A 21450-nucleotide genomic window follows, 5' to 3' on the forward strand; every position below is an offset into this window, starting at 1 on the left:
TCGCTTTCTTGTTTTTTTTTTCTCTCTCATTCCCTCTCTCTCTCCCAAAAATAAACATTAAAAAAAAGAAAATGAGGAGAACACTTCACACTCATTTTGTGACCCCACAAACCTGATCCAGCAATATGTAAAATTCTGTACCATGACCAAGTAGGATATATTCCAGGGATGAAAGCTTGGGTTAATATCTCAAAATCCATTAGGGTAATAATGATATCAACAGAGTAAAATGCAAAATGGCAAGATCTCATTAGCCTCAGAGAAAATAAGTGGCAAAATGCAATACGCTTTTATGATTAAAGCACTCAGCATACCGGGGCGCCTGGGTGGCTCAGTCGGTTGAGCGTCCGACTTCGGCTCAGGTCACAATCTCACCGTCCCTGAGTTCGAGCCCCGCATCCGGCTCTGGGCTGATGGCTCAGAGCCTGGAGCCTGCTTCCGATCCTGTGTCTCCCTCTCTCTCTGCCCCTCCCCCATTCATGCTCTGTCTCTCTCTGTCTCAAAAATAAATAAACATTTTTTTTAATTAAAAAAAAAAGCACTCAGCATACCAGGAATAGAAGGAAGTTAACTAGCCTCGTTATGAACATCTGTGAAAACCCCAAACTAAAATTATTTTTGGTGGTGAAAGACTGGATGCTTTCCCCTGAAGTAAGGAACAAAACAAGGATATCTGTTCTTGCCACTTATATTTGGGGGTGTACTGGCCATATTAGCCAAAGCTGTTATCCATAAAAAGACAAAACGCATTAAGATTGGTTAGGAAGATGTAATGGCATCTCTACCTCCCACTGAGATACCTTATCTTTAGAAAAGTCTAAAAAATATATATATATTAAAAAAAAAACCTCCTAAAACTGATCACTGAGTTCAGCAAATTGCTTGGATACAAGATCAATATGTAAAAATCAATTGTAGTGTTATACACTTGTAAGGAACAATCTGATAATGAAATTAGGAAAGGCATTTACAATGAAACCAAAAGGAATAAAATATTTAGGGATAATTTAGCACAAGAAGTACACAGTGAATACTCAAAAAGCTATAAAACGTGGGGGAAAGACATCAATAAACGTGTAAATGAATGGGAAAGTGGATCAGAATACTTAACATTTCGAAATGGCACTCGCCCCCAAAATGGTCTAGAGACTCAACACCATACCTGTCACGATCCCACTTCATTCCTTTATATAAATTGGCAACCTGGTTTTTAAAATTATATGGAGTTGCGAGGGAACCAGAATAACCAAAGCAGTGTCGATAAAGAAAAGCAAAATGGTAGGGCTAACATTTCTTAAGGTCACAACTTTGAGATATGCAGTAGTAATCAAGAGAGTGTGATACTGACATAAGGGTAGACCTATAGATCTGTGGAATAGATTTAGATTTGAGAAATAAGCCTATACATCTATAGTCAACTGACTTCTTGTGGGGGGTGGCGGAAGCCAAGAATAGGGCAAGAATAGTCTTCTCATAAATTTGTGCTAAGCCAAGGGGCGCCTGGGTGGTGCAGTCGGTTAAGCGTCCGACTTCAGCCAGGTCACGATCTCGCGGTCCGTGAGTTCGAGCCCCGCGTCGGGCTCTGGGCTGATGGCTCAGAGCCTGGAGCCTGTTTCCGATTCTGTGTCTCCCTCTCTCTCTGCCCCTCCCCCATTCATGCTCTGTCTCTCTCTGTCCCAAAAACAAATAAACGTTGAAAAAAAAATTAAAAAAAAAAAAATTTGTGCTAAGCCAACTGGATAGCCGTAAGCAAAAGAAAGAGGTTTTATTCTTACAGGACGTCACATACAATACTTTACCAGAAAGGATAAAGACCTAAATGGAAACGATAACACACTTACATAAACATAGGAAACCATTCTAGACTTGTACTTGGCAAAGAATTCGTAGATAAGACACCGAGGGCAAGAATGGAAAAAAACAATAGACTTCATCATATTTGGACTTCATCAAATTAGTGGCTTTTGTCCTTAAATGACACTATCAGGAAAACGAAAATACTCTTTGAAACCCTTGTTGTACTATTGCTGAAATATAAAATCGTGTTGATGGTATATAAAACAACAATTCCTCAAAAAACCACAAACTGAATTATCCTCTGATCTACCAATTCTATTTTGGGAATTGAAGGAGAATTCAAAGCAGTGATTCCAACAGTCTTACTCAGGTCATTGACCTGAGTCACATGCCTCTATGTCCCCTGGAGTTGCTTGGGACCACCATTATATGTTGTTGTTGTTGAATTTTTTTTAATGTTTATTTATTTTTGAGAGTGAGACAGAGCATGAGTGGGGGAGGAGGAGACAGAGAGAGGGAGACACAGAATCCAGGGCAGGCTCCAGGCTCTGAGCTGTCAGCACAGAGCCTGACATGGGGCTCAAACCCATGGACTGTGAGATCATGACCTGAGCTGAAGTCAGACGCTTAACGACTGAGCCACCCAGGCGTCCCAGGACCACCATTATATGCTATACGACACAAACCAACATCACTCAAACTCAGTGTTTGCACAAAATCACTCAAACTCCGTGTTTATGTGGTAAGGAGGGAAGAAACTGTAATGCATATTTACTAGTTCAAGCAGAAAATCCCAAATATCTATTCCTTTGGGGGGAAAGAAAGATGTCAACTAATTATTGTTTTCATGGCAAGACATTGTTTTGCAAATAATCAGTCCTGCTTGGATACTTCCTCTCTGCCAGTCTAAGCAGATTTGAAATCACCCAAAATTAAAGAGCAGGCCTCAGAAACTTACAATGCATTCCCAGGGGAAGAAAAAGTGAAATCAAAATTATTAACAAATGGGATGTAATACTGGAATATCTGATTTTTTCCTGAAACTTACCACTTTCTTACCTCCTTGGAAATATTTGGTACTTTCTTTCAAGCTCAACTAATTAAATAAATTTTACCCTATTGGAAAAAGAGAAATAAACGAGTACATCATTTTAAGGTGCCCAAACCCAGCACGGGTCAGTGCCAACAGGACAGATCACCCAGAAATTTTCAAAGGGGAAACTCTACTAAAAGCCTTCACATAGGACGTTCGTGCCCAGGAAATATACTTAGCAGAGAGGCACGTGGGTTTTATACAGGATATTCCAGGTTGTTTTTCTGTGCAATTAAAACTTTGAGTCTGTTTGAAATACACCGTGGAGGACAAATAGTTGAAAATAATGTGAATCGGAGAGAGGAAGATGACATTTGGTAATGAAGGAGTGATCTCAAAATTTAGGCATTTATTCCAGTTCTGAGATGGACTTCCCAATGTCACGGTAATTCTCACTACTGAGCTATATGCCTAAAATAGAAATTTTATAGAATGTGTATGCTACCACAATTAAAAGTACAAATTTAAAAAAATTTTAATGTTTATTTATTTTTGAGAGAGAGAGAGAGAGAGAGCAAGAGCGGGGGAGGAGCAGAGAGCAAGGGAGACACAGAATCCGAAGCAGGCTCGTCAGCACAGAGCCTGACGTGAGTCTTGACCTCATGAGCGGTGAGATCGTGACCTGAGCCGAAGTTGGTCGCTTAACCGACTGAGCCACCCAGGCGCCCCTAAAAGTATAAATTTTAAAGCAAAAAACTCAAACGCTTGAGAAGGCATGGAGTTCTCTAGCTGAAGTACCACATACACGCAGGTGGAGAAGGGACGGGTAGAAGCCTCAATGTTGTCAACGGTTAAAGATCATGGAACCAGTCTTTATTGCATATGGTGAGGTCATTTTTTTAAAAATTTATTTATCTATTTTGGGAGAGAGCTAGTGGGAGGAGGAGAGAGAGAGAGGGAGAAAGAGAAAATCCCCAAATCCACACTGTCAGTGCAGTGCCACAGAGATGACACCGATCTCAAACTCAGGAACCTCGAGATCATGACCTGAGCCAAGATCAAGAGTCTGATGCTTAACCGACTGAGCCACGAAGGCGCCCCGTGAGGTCATTTTTATGATTTGATTTGATTTGATTTTTCCCCCATGAGGTCATTTTTAAAGTGTTTTTGCAAACAAGGGTCACAGGTCCATGAGTGGTTTCGCGGCCTCATGCCAATGCCCCCGACCCAGGGAGGACCTCAGACCCTGTGTGTGAACCCCGCCTGGCCTGGCCCCTCTTCCCCCGAACAAGGGAGTCGCTCCACCGGAACGGACTCTGGACGCCTGTGTCCCCACGTTTACAAGGAGCTGCAGGAAGACGCCACGGTCCCCCTAGGGCCAGGACCAAGTTTTGTTTAAAAGCAAACGTCCCAGGAGGGGACAGCTTCCCGACCACCTAGAAGACTGGTTTTCGCAAGCAAGCGGACCGGCTGCCCTGCTGTCACTCAGGAGCGGAGGGGCGGGTCCTTGCGAGCGGTCCAATCAGGGCCGCGGCAGGGGCAGGTGGGTGTGGCGACGCCCCGCAGCCCCCTGGAAGCTCGAGGCCTGGCTCCGGTTCGCTTCTCACCTGCGCTTAAAAGGTCCCAGGTGGCTCTGCCGCAGCGTTAATCGCGCAGTGACCTGCACCTGCCGCGGGAGCAGCGGGCACGACGCCGGGCGACCCGAGAAGCCGGGAGATGGTGAGTGTGCGGGGCCGGGTGTGCCAGGACGGGGCGGAGTCCCCGAGTCCCCCGAGTCCCCGGTGGCGCCGCTCCGACCTCAGTCCCCCTCCGCGCGCGGCCTGCGGGCCGTGCGGGCAGCCGGGACCCCGCGGCGTCCTGTCCCGTCACTGCGCGCGGCCGCGTCTCTCCCGATCCGTGCGGTGACCACGGGGGGAGGGGGGGGGAGTCGTCAGGGGACAGTCGTGACTCCGTCTCCGGGATTCGTACGCGGGAGGTGCTGTGGTCTGTGGGGTCCCCAGCCCTTCCTGTCTCCCCAGGGGCGCCCGTTTTCTCCGGAGTGTTGCAGATGTTGGGGAAACAGACTCTCAAATCCACGACCCTTTCCCCAGCCTAGCTCTTCCTAAGGCCAGCAATAAATCCCTGACTTTCCAGATCCTACCCCGCCTCCCCAGACGCCAACTTCCCCTCTCCAGTTCACAGCATCAGTACCAACTATGTGTCCTCCGGGGTGCATTTCAAACTGACGCGGCGTACACATTATATGGATGGGCCATTTGAAACGCTTGTGATTTTTCTCTGGATGTTTTTACACGAGAGGGAAGCAGACAGTAAGCACCTGGAGCTACGTTTTAGGAACTCCTGTGCCCCTCCCCCCAGGACCTTTCCTGGGCACAGGCATGTTGCGCGAAATCCTTTGGGTGGGCGTTCCTCTCTGAGACTTTCCTGGGTGATCTGCCCTGTGAGCACTGCCCATCCCTAGGTTTGTCACCTTGATAACACTCAGTCACTTTTTTTTGGTTTCCAGTTTTCAATTAAATGTAAAATGTATTTAAGTGATAGATTGAGAAAGACCATATTAAATATTTCCAAAGAGGGAAGACAAAGGTGAATTTCAGCTGTATATACATATGTATATACATATATATACACGTATATATGTGTGTAGTATCACATTGCATGTGTTGACATTTCTTGTTTCTCGTTTTTCTTCCCGAGACGTTGCAGTAATATTCTGAGGTCTGTTGCCGTTTAAAAAAAATTTTTTTTAAATGTTTATTTCTGAGACAGAGCATGAGTGGGGGAGGGGCACAGAGAGAGGGAGACACAGAATCCCAAGCAGGCTCCAGGCTCCGAGCTGTCAGCACAGAGCCGGACGCGGGGGTCGAACTCACAAACCGTGAGATCATGGCCTGAGCCGAAGTCGGGGTCGCTCAACCGGCTGGGCCACCCAGGTGCCCCGCTGTTGTTTTTTGTTGTTGTTATTTTGTTTTTTGGTGAGGGGGAAGGAGAGCAATTTCAACTATAATTCCAGCACTTTGAGCATTCAAGTCCGATTGTTTATAGGACAATTTCTTGCCATGGAAGTAATGTTTACTATCCTTATTTTATGAAAGTAATACTTATGGATTTTCTTGTTGAACTAGAAAAATGCCTTACAAGTTTCTCCATCTTTCCTACATAAAATTGGGTTTGTGTGATCTTCCTAGATTCTTCATATACTGGGTTTGTGTCATTAAAAATACTACTATAGGGGCGCCTGGGGGGCTCAGTCGGTTGAGCGTCCGACTTCAGCTCAGGTCACGATCTCGCGGTCCGGGAGTTCGAGCCCCGCGTCGGGCTCTGGGCTGACGGCTCAGAGCCTGGAGCCTGCTTCCGATTCTGTGTCTCCCTCTCTCTCTGCCCCTCCCCCGTTCATGCTGTCTCTCTCTGTCCCCAAAATAAATAAACATTAAAAAAAATTTTTTTTTAATACCACTATAGTCCGGGACACCTGGGTGGCTCAGTCGGTTGGGCGGCCGACTTCGGCTCAGGTCAAGATCTCGCGGTCTGTGAGTTCGAGCCCCGCGTCGGGCTCTGTGCTGACTGCTCAGAGCCTGGAGCCTGTTTCAGATTCTGTGTCTCCCTCTCTCTGACCCTCCCCCGTTCATGCTCTGTCTCTCTCTGTCTCAAAAATAAATAAACGTTAAAAAAAAAAATTAAAAAAAAAATAAAAATAAATACCACTATAGTCCAAAGCAATGTGACAGAAGGCTATGGCTGGCCACCTAAGCTAGGCTCCCCGCCCCCTTCCTCACAGAGTCTGCAAAGGGAAATACCTTCAAGGCCCAGCTGGTTCTTCCTGAGGAGCCTCTGCAGGTGTTTTTACCTGCTCACACCCACCTCGGAAGGAGGCTTGTCTTTCTTTTTTAAATGTTTATTTTTGAGAGAGAGAGAGAGAGACAGTGCAAGTGGGGAAGAACAGAGAGAGAGGGAGACACAGAATCCGAAGCAGGCTCCAGGCTCTAGGCTCTGAGCTGTCAGCACAGAGCCCGATGCGGGGCTCAAACCCATGAACTGTGAGATCGTGACCTGAGCTGAAGTCGGACGCTCAACGTACTGAGCCACCCAGGTGCCCCCAGAAAGAGCCTTTATATGGAGAGACGCTACAGAGCCTGGAAAGCTGGGGATGCTTGTGCACAAAGGGGTGGGGAGGAGGTGCCCTTTCTAGGTAAGTGTGGATCCCTTGGTCCTGTGTCTAGACCCAGGTTGGAGTTTTGCATCCACATGTAAGTGCACAGAGTGTCATTTGTTTGTATTGAGAAAGCCTGTGAAAGTCAGGAGGTCTGTGTCCGGGCTAGGGCTCGTGAATTTGGGAGTTCATTTGGGTAACAACCTACAAGTGAATCCTGCTGAGAGTTTCCTCACTTGGAGAACAGCAGCCTTAGGGAGAGAGGGGTTCCACTAGGCCCCGGGGGAGGGAGGGAGTTCAGGGGTCCCAGGGTTCATTCCTGTGGCTGCTCAGGTATCCTTCCTCCCCCCCCCCCCCCCCCCCCCCCCCCCCCCCGCCCCACTCCCTACCTTAGCAGGGATCTTCCAACTCCGGGGATTCTGTCTCCACTGGAAGTGTCTGGAGTGTGTTTTAAAACTCTCTGTGACTTTCCTTCTGTCCTGTGAGGAGCTGGCTGCTCGTCTGTGCTGAGCTCAATATTTATGTTTCTTTTCTCCGAATTCCGTTAATGGATTGAGTATTGCAGTCCTTTGCTTCTAGTTTCCCTTAGCACTTTAATTCTGCTGCCTGTGGGAGAAATAACATTTTTGTTTGTTTGTTTGTTTGTTTCTCGGGCTTGAAAATGTAAGTTGATTGAGAGAGATGAAGGCAGTAAGACAGGAAAACTGCAGAACTAAATAGAACTTTTTGTTCCTTTTAGGCAAAGGTTTGAGATGAATGGGCTTGAGCTTTCCGGTACAATTTTTCATTTTTACATCAGTGTTTACGCATGTCCTTAGGGGACAGTGGCATTTAAAAGGGTAAAGGGGATGCCTGGGTGGCTCAGACTCTTGTTCGGCTCAGGTCATGATCTCACAGTTGATGGGATCGAGCCCTAGGTCATTGGGCTCTGCCCTGACAGCACAGAGCCTGCCTGGGATCATCTCTCTCTCTCTCTCTCTGCCCCTCTGCCCTCTTCATGCGCTGTCTGTCTCTGTCCCCCTCTCGGTCTCCAAATAAATAAATAAATAAATAAAAAGGTAAAGAAAGTGAATTCTTATTTTAATTGATGTGAGGAAAGCTACTTATAGCTTATGTAAGTCTTTGAAAATCCAATGCATTTAAGGACCTAAATTCCAACACCTGTCGCATTAGAATATACTACTTATTCCTGGAAATAACCCCAGTGTTGAACTAAGGGAAGGACAAACTATGATGCCACATGTCCTTCTACTTAGAGATTTAGGGGTGCCTGGGTGGCTCAGATGGTTAAGCGTCCCACTCTCGATTTTGGCTCAGGTCATGATCTCCGGTTCGTGAGTTTGAGCCCTGAATCAGGCTCTGTGCTGACAGCGAGGAGCCTGCTTGAGATTCTCTCCCTCTCTCCCTCTCTTTCTCTCTCTCTCTCTCTCTCTCTCTCTCTCTCTCTCTCTCTCTCTCTCCCTCCCTCTCTCCCTCCCTCCCTCTCTCCCTCCCTCCCTCTCCCTCTCCCTCTCCCTCTCCCTCTCCCTCTCCCTCTCCCTCTCCCTCTCCCTCTCCCTCTCCCTCTCCCCCTCCCCCTCCCCCTCCCCCTCCCCCCTCTCCCCCTCTCTCCCTCCCCCTCCCCCTCCCCCTCCCCTCCCTCCCCCCTCCCTCCCCCCTCCCTACCCCCTCCCTCCCTCTCAAAATAAACACTTAAAAGAATTAAAAAGAAAAAGATTTGAAAATATTCATTTTTTTATGGTTTCACTTTTGTAACTGGGTTTAAAGGAATTCAATCTGGGGCACCTAGCTGGCTCACCTGGTGGAGCGTGCGACTCTTGATCTCAAGGTTGTGGGTTCGAGCCCTATGTTGGGTATAGAGATTACTTAAAAATAAAACCTTTAAAAAAGAAGGGAATTAAATCTTAGAATGGTTTCCTATGTACAAAAGTTAAAATTGAATAAAGACTGCTAACTAGTAAAACACAGTGTCTACCAACGTCTATTTTAAGTATATCCGTGAGATAGAAAGTTTAACATAAGAAAACTCACTGTCCAAACATCCTGCTCCCCTCCAGTGCTGTGACTCCAGCCATCTCCAAATACACACTGTCAATCATTTCATGAACTTCCTGTTGGTGTTAGTTTTTTATATAGAAATAAGCCACTTTTGGGGCGCCTGGGTGGCGCAGTCGGTTAAGCGTCCGACTTCAGCCAGGTCACGATCTCGTGGTTCGTGAGTTCGAGCCCCGTGTCGGGCTCTGGGCTGATGTCTCCTAGCCTGGAGCCTGTTTCCGATTCTGTGTCTCCCTCTCTCTCTGCCCCTCCCCCGTTCATGCTCTGTCTCGCTCTGTCCCAAAAAAAAAAAAAAAAAAAGAAAAAAAGAAAAAAAAAAAAAAGAAAGAAATAAGCCACTTTTATATAGAAATAAGTAGAAATATTCTTCTTACCCATGTGTGTCCTTATAATCAGCCAGACTCCACATCTTTTCATGTTTGCGGGCCGCTTACTCCTCACCACCCCCTCCCTTTCCCTTATCTCCACCGCCTGGACAAAGCGACAAGAAAGTCCAGAGGCTTAGGGTGCCTGGGTGGCTCGGTCAGTTGGGCGTCGGACTTCAGCTCAGGTCACGACCTCACGGCTCGTGGGTTCGAGCCCCGCGTCGGGCTCTGCGCTGACAGCTCGGAGCCTGGAGCCTGCTTCGGATCCTGTGTCTCCCTCTGTCTCTGTCCCTCCCCTGCTCATGCTCTGTCTCTCTTTCTCTCTCACTCTCAAAAATCAATGCACATAAAAAAAAAAAAAGGTCCAGAGGCTCCCTTATATGGCACTGGCCTCAGATTCCGAGCACACGAGTCCCTGTGTGCAAAACTCTTGCCCTGGCCCCACCCCCGACAAATATTCTTTGCTTGACCAAACTTGTGTCAGGCTCCTAAACCTTCTCGTAGGTCTATCTGGGTAGTTCCCTGTAAAATTCAGTTTTAGCAAGAACCCTGCTAGGTCAGCTGAACCAGAATCCTCCCCACCCCCTCCATGTCTGACCACCCTTGATAGCTGATCAGGTCCCCCCCCCCCCTTATCCCCCAGTTGAAAGTGATCACCCTGGCCTGTCTTCAGTAAGAATCCTGTTAGGTCGTTTCAGCCAGAACCCTCTTACCCCTGATTTTTCTCTGAGTCCTTTTCCGTCCACTGACCTCCACCCTGTTCTCTGGCCATGAACTCCCGCCTGCCCATGCTGTGTCCAGAGTTGAACCCCATCTCGTTTCTCATCCCCTGTGAAAATCCCATCACAGGTGTCTCCACACCCGTCACGATGGTTCTGAATGAAACCATCTTAAACTCATCTGCGCTCCCATCTTTGACAAGTGCCACTGAATGTTTTTTCACTAACCCCCCAGCCACAAAGAAACCCCATTCCAGGCTCCTTTCCTTCCTTTCTGAAGCCAGTTCAGAGCTGCTTGAGAGACTGACCCTGCCCTCCCCTCCCCTGGATCTCAATTATGTGAGTCCTGAGAGGCCTAAGCCTTTTCCTACCCTCCTGGTGTATGGGGGTGGGCCTCAGTCTTAATGCAGGAACCGCGTATCTGCATGTGACCATATCGGGTGGCCATGAGCAGCATGTCCAGACAAAACCACTGCCCGTGGGTCTGTAGTCTCTTACTCTGACTTGCTCACCTGCTCTGCCCCATGACAGTGGCATGTCCTGTGGGCTGCTAGGTCCTGGGGAGCTCATGTTATACGCTGTGCTGCCCCGTCTTGGGGCAAGCCTACCAACCCGAAGTTCTCGATTCAACCGACCAGAGTTCTAGGATTCCTAGGCCTTTCAGAGCAAAATTGGGGCCTCCTTACAGTGGTCCTGGGTCAATGTGTTTGCAGAGATTTATCTATGCATCAGAAGGAAGCTGTGATAGGGGCAGAGTTGGCCCTGAGATATCCCCAGGGGTGGGGGTGGGAGAGAGGACTATGCAAGAGGAGGCCATATCAAGAGGTCACTCCTGAAACAGCTCCCATTTAAAAAGAGGAAGAGGTGGGTGCCTGGGTGGCTCAGTTGGTTCAGTGGTCCGACTCTTGATTTCAGCTCAGGTCATGATTTCACAGTTGTGGGGTTGAGCCCCGAGTCAGTCTCTGAATGTGGAGCCTGCTTTGGATTCTCTTTCTGTCTGTCTGTCTGTCTCTCTCTCTCTCTCTCTGTTCGTGCTTGCACTCTCTCAATAAATAAATAAACTTAAAGAGAAAAAGAGGAGAAGAGAGAAGAAAGGCAGTCATTAGAATGTGCGGTAAGTCCTGATCCCACATGCTAGAGGACTCACCAGGATCTTAAACGTCTCTGCTGCTGCCTCCCTGTCCGTATTGCAGCAATGACTGTGACCCACAAGGTTCTAGAGGACAATACCCCCGGCCTCACTGCGGCACAGCAAAGGTATCAGCTGAAACTGACTTAGGTCCGGGATCTTTAAAACCTATACGCCAACAAGTCGTCACAGGGGAGTTTCCTGATGGCACTGATTTGAGGCTCTCTGGAGGAAAAAATATACAAACATCAGGGCTGTCTCTTTCTCTGCCCTTCCCCCACTCGCACTCAAAAATACAAAACATTTAAAAAAATTTAATTAAATAAAAATTAAAAAATAAATATCAGGGTAGAGAGGACCCTCCTTTCCCTGAAGTTCATCCAGTGACCAAAAAAACCCCAAAAAGCAAAATCGGGAAGGACAGGTGGGAAGGAACAAAAGGGAAAAATACTAAAAGGTCCACAATTTTACCAAACTGGAAATCCAAAATATGCTAAAGGAAGAATTTACACAACAAAAAAGATTGCAGGGCACTATATAAACCCTTTAAAAGACACAGGGTTTGGGGGCCTCTACAACACAGATTCCGAATTAATTTTGCCAACTGCTTCAATGCATTAATTCCGAAACCTTCACGCAAATGATACTAAGGCTCAAATTCTATCCCAGAAAATGTAGGCAAGTTACCCCTGATAATGTAGGGGAGTTCCTGAGTATAAAATAGGGGACAAATAGATATATCTCACCTTAACCCTTTCCTCAGTTTCTTACCAGGTACATAGTTCTGGAAGAGGCGACTTTTCTATCTTCAGTATGATGTTAGCTGTGCATTTGTCATATATGGCTTTTGTGCTATTGAGGTACATTCTTTTTTAAAAAGTTTATTTATTTTGAGATAGAGATCATGTGCAAGTGGGGTAGGGGCAGAGAGACAGAGAGGGAGAGAGAGAATCCCAAGCAGGCCCATGCAGGACCTGATCTCACGACCCTGAGATCCAACTGAGCCACCTAGGTGCCCCGAGGTACATTCTTTCTCTACCTAATTTGTTTTATTGCATCATTAAAGGATGTTGGATGTTGTCAAATGCCTCCCCTGCACCTGCTGAGATGATCATATGACTTTTATCTTTCATCTTGTTAATTGGGTATAGCACATGTATTGATTTGCATATGTTGAACCATCCTTGCATACCAGGGATAAATCCACTGATCAAGTTGTATAAGCCTTTTAGTGTGCTGTTGAATTTAATGTACTAGTATTTTGTAAAGGATTTTTAAAAATTTTTTAATGTTTATTTTTGAGAGAGACAGAGAGAGAGAGAGAGAGAGAGAGAGAGAGACAGAGCACAAGCAGGGGAGGGGCAGAGAGAGAAGGAGACAGAGAATCTGAAGCAGGCTCCAGGCTCTGAGCTGTCAGCACAGAGCCTGACGCGGGGCTCAAACTCACAAACTGCAAGATCATGACCTGAGCCGAAGTCAGTCACCCAACTAGCTGAGCCACCCAGGCGCCCCTTAATTTTCTTTCCTTGGAGTGTCCTCGTCTGACTTTGTTATCTATGTAATGCTGGCCTCAGACACCTGGGTGGCTCAGTTGGCTAAGCATTGATGGTACAGAGCCTGCTTGTGATTCTCTCTTTCCCTCTGTCTCTGCCCCTCCCCCTCTCACACTATTGCTGTCTGTCTCAAAATAAATACACTTTTAAAAACTTTAATAGGGGAGCCTGGGTGGCTCTGTCGGTTAAGTGTCCGACTTAGGCTCAGGTTATGATCTCACAGTTCGTGAGTTTGAGCCCTGCATCAGGCTCTGTGCTGACAGCTGGGAGCCTGGAGCCTGCTTAGGATTCTATGCCTCCCTCTCTCTCTGCCTCTCTCCCACTCATGCCCTGTCTACCCTTTCTCTCCAAAATAAACATTAAAAATTAAAAAAAAAAAACTTTAATAACGGGCACCTGGGTGGCTCAGTTGGTTAAGCATCCGACTTCAGCTCAGGTCATGATCTCGCAGTTCACGAGTTTGAGCCCCACATTGGGCTCTGTGCTGACAGCTCAGAGCCTGGAGCCTGCTTCGGATTCTGTGTTTCTGTCTCTCTCTCTGCCCCTGTCCTGCTCACACTCTGTCTTGCTCTTTGTCAAAAATAAATTTTAAAAAATATATTTTAAAAAAACTTTAAAAAATATAATGCTGGCCTCATAAAATGATTTTGGAAGTATTTCCTCCTTTCTAATTTGTTGCAAGAGTTTGAGAAGAGTTAGTATGAATTTTTAACTTTTTTTTTTTTTTGAGGGAGAGAGAGACAGAGCATTTGTAAGGGAGGGACAGGGAGAGAAGGAGACACAGAATCTGAAGCAGGCTCCAGGCTCTGAGCTGTCAACACAGAGCCCGATGTGGGGCTCAAACTCTCCAACCGCCAGATCATGACCTGAGCCAAAGTTGGATGCTTAACCGACTGAGCCACCCAGGTGCCCCAGGAATTTTTTAAGTGTTGGGTAGAATTCACTAGTGAAGCCATCTGGTCCTGGGCTTTTCTTTGTTGGGAGTTTTTTTTTGATTCCTGATTCGATTTCCTTACTGAGTTTTGATTTTCTGTTTCATGATTCAGTCTTAGTAAGTTGTATGTTTAAAGGAATTTATACTTGTAGGTTATCAAATTTGTTAACATATATTTATTCATAGTAGTCTCTTACGATACTTTGAATTTCAGTGCTATCAGTTATAATTTCTCCTTTTTACTTTCTGATTTTATTAATCTTTTCTTCATTTAGCTAAAGGTTTGTCAGCTTGGTTTATGTTTTTCTTTATTTTTTTTAAGTTTATTTATTTATTTTGAAAGAGAGAGAGAATGAGCAGGGGAGGGGCAGAGCGAGAGGGGGACCGAGGATCTGAAGCAGGCTGTGCACTGACAGCAGCGAGCCCGACGCGAGACTTGAAATCACAAACTGTGAGATCATGACCTGAGCCGAAGTCGGACGCTCAACTGACTGAGCCACCCAGGTGCCTCTCCAGTCATTATTTCTTTTTTTTTTTAATTTTTTTTTAACATTTATTTATTTTTGAGACAGAGAGAGACAGAGCATGAACAGGGGAGGGTCAGAGAGAGAGGGAGACACAGAATCCGAAACAGGCTCCAGGCTCTGAGCCCTCAGCACAGAGCCCGACTCGGGGCTTGAACTCACGAACCGCGAGATCATGACCTGAGCCGAAGTCGGACGCTTAACCGACCGAGCCACCCGGGCACCCCGAGCCATTATTTCTTTAAGCGTTCTGCCATTCTCTCTTCTTCTGGAATTTCCATTATGTGCGTATTGTTTATTTTACAGGTGTCCCCTAAGTCTCATAACCTTTCTTCACTCCTTTTTGTTCATTTTTCTTTTCTCCTTCATCTGTATGATTTCTAATGACGGGTCTTCAAGTTCACAGATTCTTTCACCGTATTCATCAAGTCAGCTCTTGAGCCTCTCTGTTTGCATTTCTTTTTTTCATTTCACTTTTCCTTCAGTGCTGGAATTTCTATTTGGGTTCTTTATGGTTTCTACTCTCTGCCATACTTCTTGCTTTGTTCATGTATTGTTTTCTTGATTTCATGGAGTTGTCTGTAGAGGCCGCTTTTGGACAACAGGCTTGTGCAATGGAACCACGATCAAGGCAGAAGAGCCCAAAGTGACCCCAACCCCCCTGGCTGAATACAGACGGGCCCGTCAGGCCACCCGTCTCAAAATATCCATAGGCCCTAACTGACCAATGGGCTACTTAGCTCTAGGCACAGTTACCAAAGAAGGGAAAATTCCATATGTCACTATACCCCCTTACCTTCCCTCTCTAACAACAGCCCCCGTTCACAGCCTCCTTTGCTGTCCTGCCTGCTGCTCCCTTGCAGTGTATTCGATAAACTTCTTCATTCTGCCTCGGGTGAATCCTTTCAACTGTCCGCACCACTGGCTTCCACCCGATTGTCACCCCACGCTTGGGGGTCCCGATCTGATCGAGAGAGACACCACATTGTCTATCTGGGCTCTTGTGAAGCTTTCTGAGCTTTCTTGGAACAATTATATCAGGCAACTTGCAGATCTCTATTTCTATTGGATAGGTTACTAGAAAATTGTTGTGTTCCTTTGTTGGCATCATTTTTCCTTTGTGTGTGTGTGTGTGTGTGTGTGTGTGTGTGTGTGTGTGTGTGTGTTCGTTCCTTGAATTCCTTGAAGTCTCACGTTGGTGTCTTTGCATGTGAGGAAGTAGCCACTTTCTCCAGTCTTTACTAACTCACTTTGGGAGAGAAACACCGTCACCAGTCAGCCCAGCTAAGGATTCTGAGGCTCTCTCAGATCTTTTCTACTGATGTACCTGCTTCATACCTCCAGCCCCCTCATTAGGGGTAATTCTGAAGATTATACACCTTCTTTTGATCCCTCAAAGCCAGGCCAGGTGCTGAGAGCTTCCTTTTTGTTTCCCCTAGGGTGGTACCCTGAAGTGCTCAAGTTTGTGCATTCTTCTCTCTTTTTTTCAAAGTTTTTTTTTTTTTAATTTAAATGATCTCTGTACCCAATGTGGGGCTCGAACTCACAATCCTGAGATCAAGAACTGCATGCTCTACCAACTGAGCCAGCCAGGTGCTCCTGTGCACCTTTTTCTAATCCCACTGAGTTGAGCCCTCTGAATGCATGTGCTTACAAGACATTAAGAGGCTTGTACTCACTGTCTGGGCTACAAGGGAGCGGATCATATGGGTGGGAGTGAGGTGTATGGAGTATTGAGCGTGCCCATGGGCCATTTGGGAGTGTCCACGGGCATTGCCTCCGAAGTGGCTGAAATGCAAGCATCCAGATCAAATATGCAAGCGCTTAGTAGGATCCGCAGTCATTTGTTGAGTTCCAAGCTCTGGTTGCCTTAGGTCTTTCCAAGTCCTTCCCTGCTTCCAGCCTTCCAGCCACTCAGCTGTGTTGATATCCTCAGTATTTTCGGTGAGACAGGAAAGTGGTGAGCCTTCTGAACAGCATCCCACACCACCGGGGGAATCCAAGTGCTCTCTTATAACGTTTCACTTTCCCCATGGGGGGAATTATGGGCCAACACCGTCTCTCTTGGGAAGGAGCTGTGCTGCCTTTGGGGAGAAGGTGACACAGGTAAAATAAAACCACTCTTCTTCCCTCCTCATGGGGTCTATTCTCAGAGTTTTTGCTCCTTCGGGGTGCGTGAACTGGACCACTGGAAATTTCCACAGAGGTACTCTCATCATTGAGTGGCTTTCAAAATCGGTGCCTGGTGGGGATACGACAGTGGAAAACTTCTATGCCACCACTTGCTGACCTCTCTTATTGACCCATATGATATTTGGGTGTGTGGAGATTTCCCAACCATTGTTCTGTTATTGATTTCCAAGTTAATATAATTTTGGTTTACAAGCATAATTTTCTCTCTCTCTCTCTCTCTTTCTTTCCCTTTCTTTCCTTCTTTCTTTTCTTTTCTTTTCCCTTCCTTCCTTCCTTCCTTCCTTCCTTCCTTCCTTCCTTCCTTCCTTCCTTCCTTCCTTCCTCTCCGAGTTTGTTAGGGTGTGTTTTATGGCCCAGAATGTGGTCTGGTTTGGTGGACGGTCTACATGAACCTCAGAAGAATGTTTGGATGAGGTGTTGCATAGGTTTCAATGAAAGCCACTTGCCTGGTGGTGTTAACAGTGTCCTTCATTATCTCTGCCTGTTGGACCTGCTAATTACTGATGGGGGCTGGTGTTGGAATCTCTGTAGTAATGGGTTCAATTATTTCTTCTTAGAGTTCTTTCAGTTTTTGCCTCGTGTGTTTTGCCCCACTGTTACACACATACCCTTGAAGGAGTGCTGTGTCTTCTTGGAGACTTGACCCCTTTATCATTATGTAATGCTCCAAAGGTAATATACCTATACCAGCTTTCTTGTGTTCAGTGTTGGCATGCCATGGTATATCTTTTCCCATCTCTTACTTTTAATCTACGTGAATCTTTGTATGTAAAGCGTGACCCTTGTAGACAACATGTAATTGTTATTTTATTATCCACTGAGACAGTTTTTGTCTTTCCCTTGTATTTAGACCACTAATGTTTAAGAAGATTGTTTGATGAAAATCTAGGGGCACTGGGATGACTCAGTTGATGGAGCATCCGACTTTGGCTCAGGTTATGATCTCGCGGTTCACGAGTTCAAGCCCCGCGTCGGGCTCTGCGCTGACAGCTCGGAGCCTGGAGCCTGCTTCGGATTCTGTGTCTCCTTCTGTCTCTGCCCCTCCCTCACCCGTGCTCTCTCTGTCTCTCAAAAATAAATAAGCATTAAAAAAACCCCTATATATTTTATTGTTTCCCATTTGCTGCCTTTGTTCTTTCTTTGTTTTCTACTTTTTTCTTCCTTCTCTGCCTTTTATTGAACATTTTACCACATTTCATTTCTTCCGCTCTCCCAGCATATCATTATACCTTTTTTAGTTGTTAGGCTCGAGTTTTGATATATATTTACAGCTAACCCAAGCCCTGTCTGAAGCAACACTATACCACTCTCTGGATGAGGAAGTACCTCATAACAGAGTATTTCCAATTCTTCCCTCCCTGTCCCTTGTGACATTGGTGTCATTCATTTTTGTTTATAAGGTCTATGCACTGAAAATATTGCTATTACGACTTTGAACAAAGTGTTATTTGTCAGATTAAATACAAATAGCAAAAGCACGTCCTTGAATTTTACCTTCACTGATTTCTTCTCTAACATTCTCCCTTTCTTTATTACCTTCTTTCTTTTTTCTTAATTTTTTAAATGTTTATTTATTTTTGAGAAAGAGTGCAAGCAGGGGAGGGGCAGAGAGAAAGGGAGACACAAAATCCAAAGCAGACTGCAGGCTCTGAGCTGTCAGCGCAGAGCTGGACAGGGGGCTCAAACCCACGGACCGTGAGACCCAGGACCTGAGCTGAAGTTGGACGCTCAACCGACTGAGCCACCCAGGTGCCCCCTGACGAGTTTCTTTTAACATTCCTTGGGAAGCAGGTTTTACTGATGACAAACTCCCTCAAGTTTCGTTTGTCTCAGAAAATCTTTTTTTCTCAGTCATGTTTTTTAAGTTTATTTATTTATTTTGAAGGAGAGAGAGCAAGCATGTGTGCACCACGAGCGGGGGAGGGGCAGGGAGCGAGGGAGAGAGAGAATCCCAAGCAGGCTCCATGCTGTCAGTACACAGCCTGATGTGGGGCTTGAACCCACGCATCGCGAGATCATGACCTGGGCTAACACCAAGAGTCGGACGCTGAACCGACTGAGCCACCCAGGCACCCTTTTCCCTCACTTTTGAAGGATAATTTTGTTTGACACAGAATTGTAGCTGGGTGTTTTTTTTTTTTTTCTTTCAATGCTTTCTATTTAACAAAACTCTTCCTACTTGCATGGTTTCTGAAAAGAAGTCAGATTTAATTCTTTTCTTTCTTTCTATATAATGAAGGTTTTCTCCCCCTAGTTTCTTTCAAGATTTTCTCTTTGCCTTTTTCCCTCAACTTTGAATATGACATTTCTAGGTGTGCATTTCTAGGTTTTTATCCTCTTTGGTGATCCCTGGGCTTCCTGGATCTGTAGTTTGGTGTCTAACATTAATTTGGGTACTATTGTTTGACTTCTGGCCCCTGTTCCTTTCTGGTTTTCTTCTCCTTCATGTATTCCAATTATGTTTATGTTACACCTTGTATAATTGTCCCAAATTTCTTAGATTTGTTTTGCCTTTTTCGTTTATTCTCTTTGCATTTCAGTTTTGGAAATTCTATTGACATTTCTTCAAGCCCACTGAATCCTTCCTCACATACTTCCACTGTATTCAAAAGGCCCCCAAAGGAATTCTTCATTTTTCTTCTATTGTTTTTGTTTTTGTTTTTTCATTTCATGCATATTTCTTTTGGTTCTTAGTTTTCATCTCTGAGTAGAGTACGGGGCACCTGGGTGACCCATTTGGTTGAGTGTCCGACTTTGGCTCAGGTCATGATCTCGTGGTTTGTGAGTTAAGGTGCCCATCAAGCTCTGTGCTGACAGCTTGGAGCCTGCAGCCTGCTTCAAATTCTGTGTCTACCTCTCTCTCTGCCCCTCCCCTGCTCATGCTCTGTCTCTCAATAATAAAGAAACGTTAAAAAATTTAAAAACAAATTTTTTTAAGAATAAAAACAAAAGGGGCGCCTGGGTGGCTCAGTCGGTTAAGCGTCTGACTTCAGCTCAGGTCACGATCTCGCGGTCCGTGAGTTCGAACCCCACGTCGGGCTCTGGGCTGATGGCTCGGAGCCTGGAGCCTGCTTCCAATTCTGTGTCTCTCTCTCTCTCTGCCCCTCCCCTGTTCATGCTCTGTCTCTGTCTCAAAAATAAATAAACGTTTACAAACAAAAAACAAAAAAGATTACTTATCTGTTCTTGCATGTTATCCACTATTTCTTACTAAAACACTTAGCATATTTTTTGTTAATTTTTTTTAGAAAATTTTTTAACGTTTATTCATTTTTAAGGGACAGAGCGTGAGCTGGGGAGAGGCAGGGAGAGGAGGAGTCACAGGATCTGAAGCAGGCTCCAGGCTCTGAGCTGTCAGCACAGAGCCCGATGCAGGACTCAAACTCACGAACCATGAGTTCATGATCTGGGCCGAAGTCAGACACTTAACCTACTGAGCCACCCAGGCACCCCTGATTTTTTTAATTAATTAATTAATTTTTTAATTTAAATTTTTAATGTTTATTTTTGAGAGAGAGAGAGACAGAGCATGAGTGAGGGAGAGACAGAGAGAGAGGGAGACCCAAATCCGAAGCAGGCTCCAGGCTCTGAACTGTCAGCACAGAACCTGACGCAGGGCTCAAACTCATGAGCTGTGAGATCATGACTCGAGCCAAAGTCAGATGCTTAACCAACTGAGCCACCTAGGTGCCCCTTAATTTATTTTTTGAGAGACAGAGCTAGCAGGGGAGGGGCAGAGAGAGAGAGAGATAGGGAGAGAGAGAATCCCAAGTAGGCTCTACCCTGTCAGCACAGGGCCCGATGCAGGCCTCGAACTCAGGAACCATGAAATCATGACCTGAGCCAAAACCAAGAGTCGGACGCTTAACCGATTGAACCACCCAGTTACCCCAAAAGTGCTTAGCATATTAATCATGGTTGCTTTATGTCTCTGGTCTAATAATTGTAACATATCTGCTACATCTGAGTCGAGTTCTTTTACTTGTACAATCTCCTCAAACTGTGTGTTTTAATAATGTTGTTGCTGTTGTTGTTCAATGCCAGGCGCGATGTGCTATGAAAAAGGAACTGAGGTAAATAGGCCTTTGGTGTAAGGGTTTGTGTTTATCTGAGTAGGGTTTAGGTTGTGTTTACTCTCTGTTGTAGCTGCCAAAGGCTAAAATGCTCTCAGGTGCCCTTTTGTCACCCATGTTATCTTTGGGGGGGTACTATAGAGACTTCTTTAAGTTCTGAAATGTACAGTTCTTTGTTTATACCACGGTTGTTAAATGGGAGTTTTCTGATGGAATGTCTTGGGTGGAGAGAAGTGTTCTACAGTCTTGATGTCACTATTTTAATGATCACATGTCTCTGGGCTGTGACCTTTGGTATAATAAGAAAAATGTCTGGGGCACCTGGGGTGGCTCAGTGAGTTAAGATCTCGATCTCAGCTCGGATCTTAGAACGTTCAGCCCCGCCCCCAATCTGCAGGGAGTGGGGAGGAGCTACAGTTTGAGTGATTCACCAACCACCAATGATTTCATCCGTCGTGCCTAGCTACGCACGGAAACTTCACCCAAACCCTTAAACCTCAGGATTCAGAGAGATGCTAAGCTGGTGAAGACACCAATGTGCTGGGGGGGTGCTGTATCCAGAGAAGGCACGGGAGTTCCCTCCCCTCCCCCACCTACTTCGTCCTGCACACCCCTTCCATTGGGCTGTTCCTGACTTGTAGCTTTTAGAATCAATCAGGAATGAAAAATGAAGAGCTTCTGTGAGTTCCGGTAGTGTTTCTGCTGAATTAACAAACATGGGAGTGCACCTAGAGACCCTCCCGGGTCGGGGCCTCCCCTTTGCAGCTGGCGGCTGATGCGGCGGCCCCTTTGTGGGCTGTGCCCTTAAACCGTAGAGTCTGATACGAACTCTGGTTAGCGTTAGAACTGCATTGAACTGTAGGCCACCCAGCTGGTGTTGGGAGAGTTGGGGAAATCGTTTTGGAAAACACACCACACGTTGGCT

At 46.0% G+C, this 21450-nt stretch overlaps 1 protein-coding gene across 2 annotated transcripts in view; it reads left to right on the top strand.

Annotated features, from left to right (window-relative positions):
- The first annotated feature begins 4377 nt into the window (after positions 1-4377).
- LOC101083149 (zinc finger protein 791) overlaps positions 4378-21450 on the top strand; it is a 59833-nt gene continuing 42760 nt past the window's right edge. Inside the window, exon 1 of one of the 2 annotated variants that reach the window (XM_023245737.2) lies at positions 4378-4549. In XM_023245737.2, coding sequence (XP_023101505.2) covers positions 4547-4549 — 3 coding nt within the window. In that variant the 5' untranslated portion in view covers positions 4378-4546. The remainder of the gene's footprint in view (positions 4550-21450) is intronic. The other variant, XM_045046153.1, reaches the window with a different exon arrangement.

The sequence above is a fragment of the Felis catus genome, chromosome A2 (genome assembly GCF_018350175.1).
Source record: "Felis catus isolate Fca126 chromosome A2, F.catus_Fca126_mat1.0, whole genome shotgun sequence".
Classification (NCBI taxonomy): Eukaryota; Metazoa; Chordata; class Mammalia; order Carnivora; family Felidae; genus Felis; species Felis catus.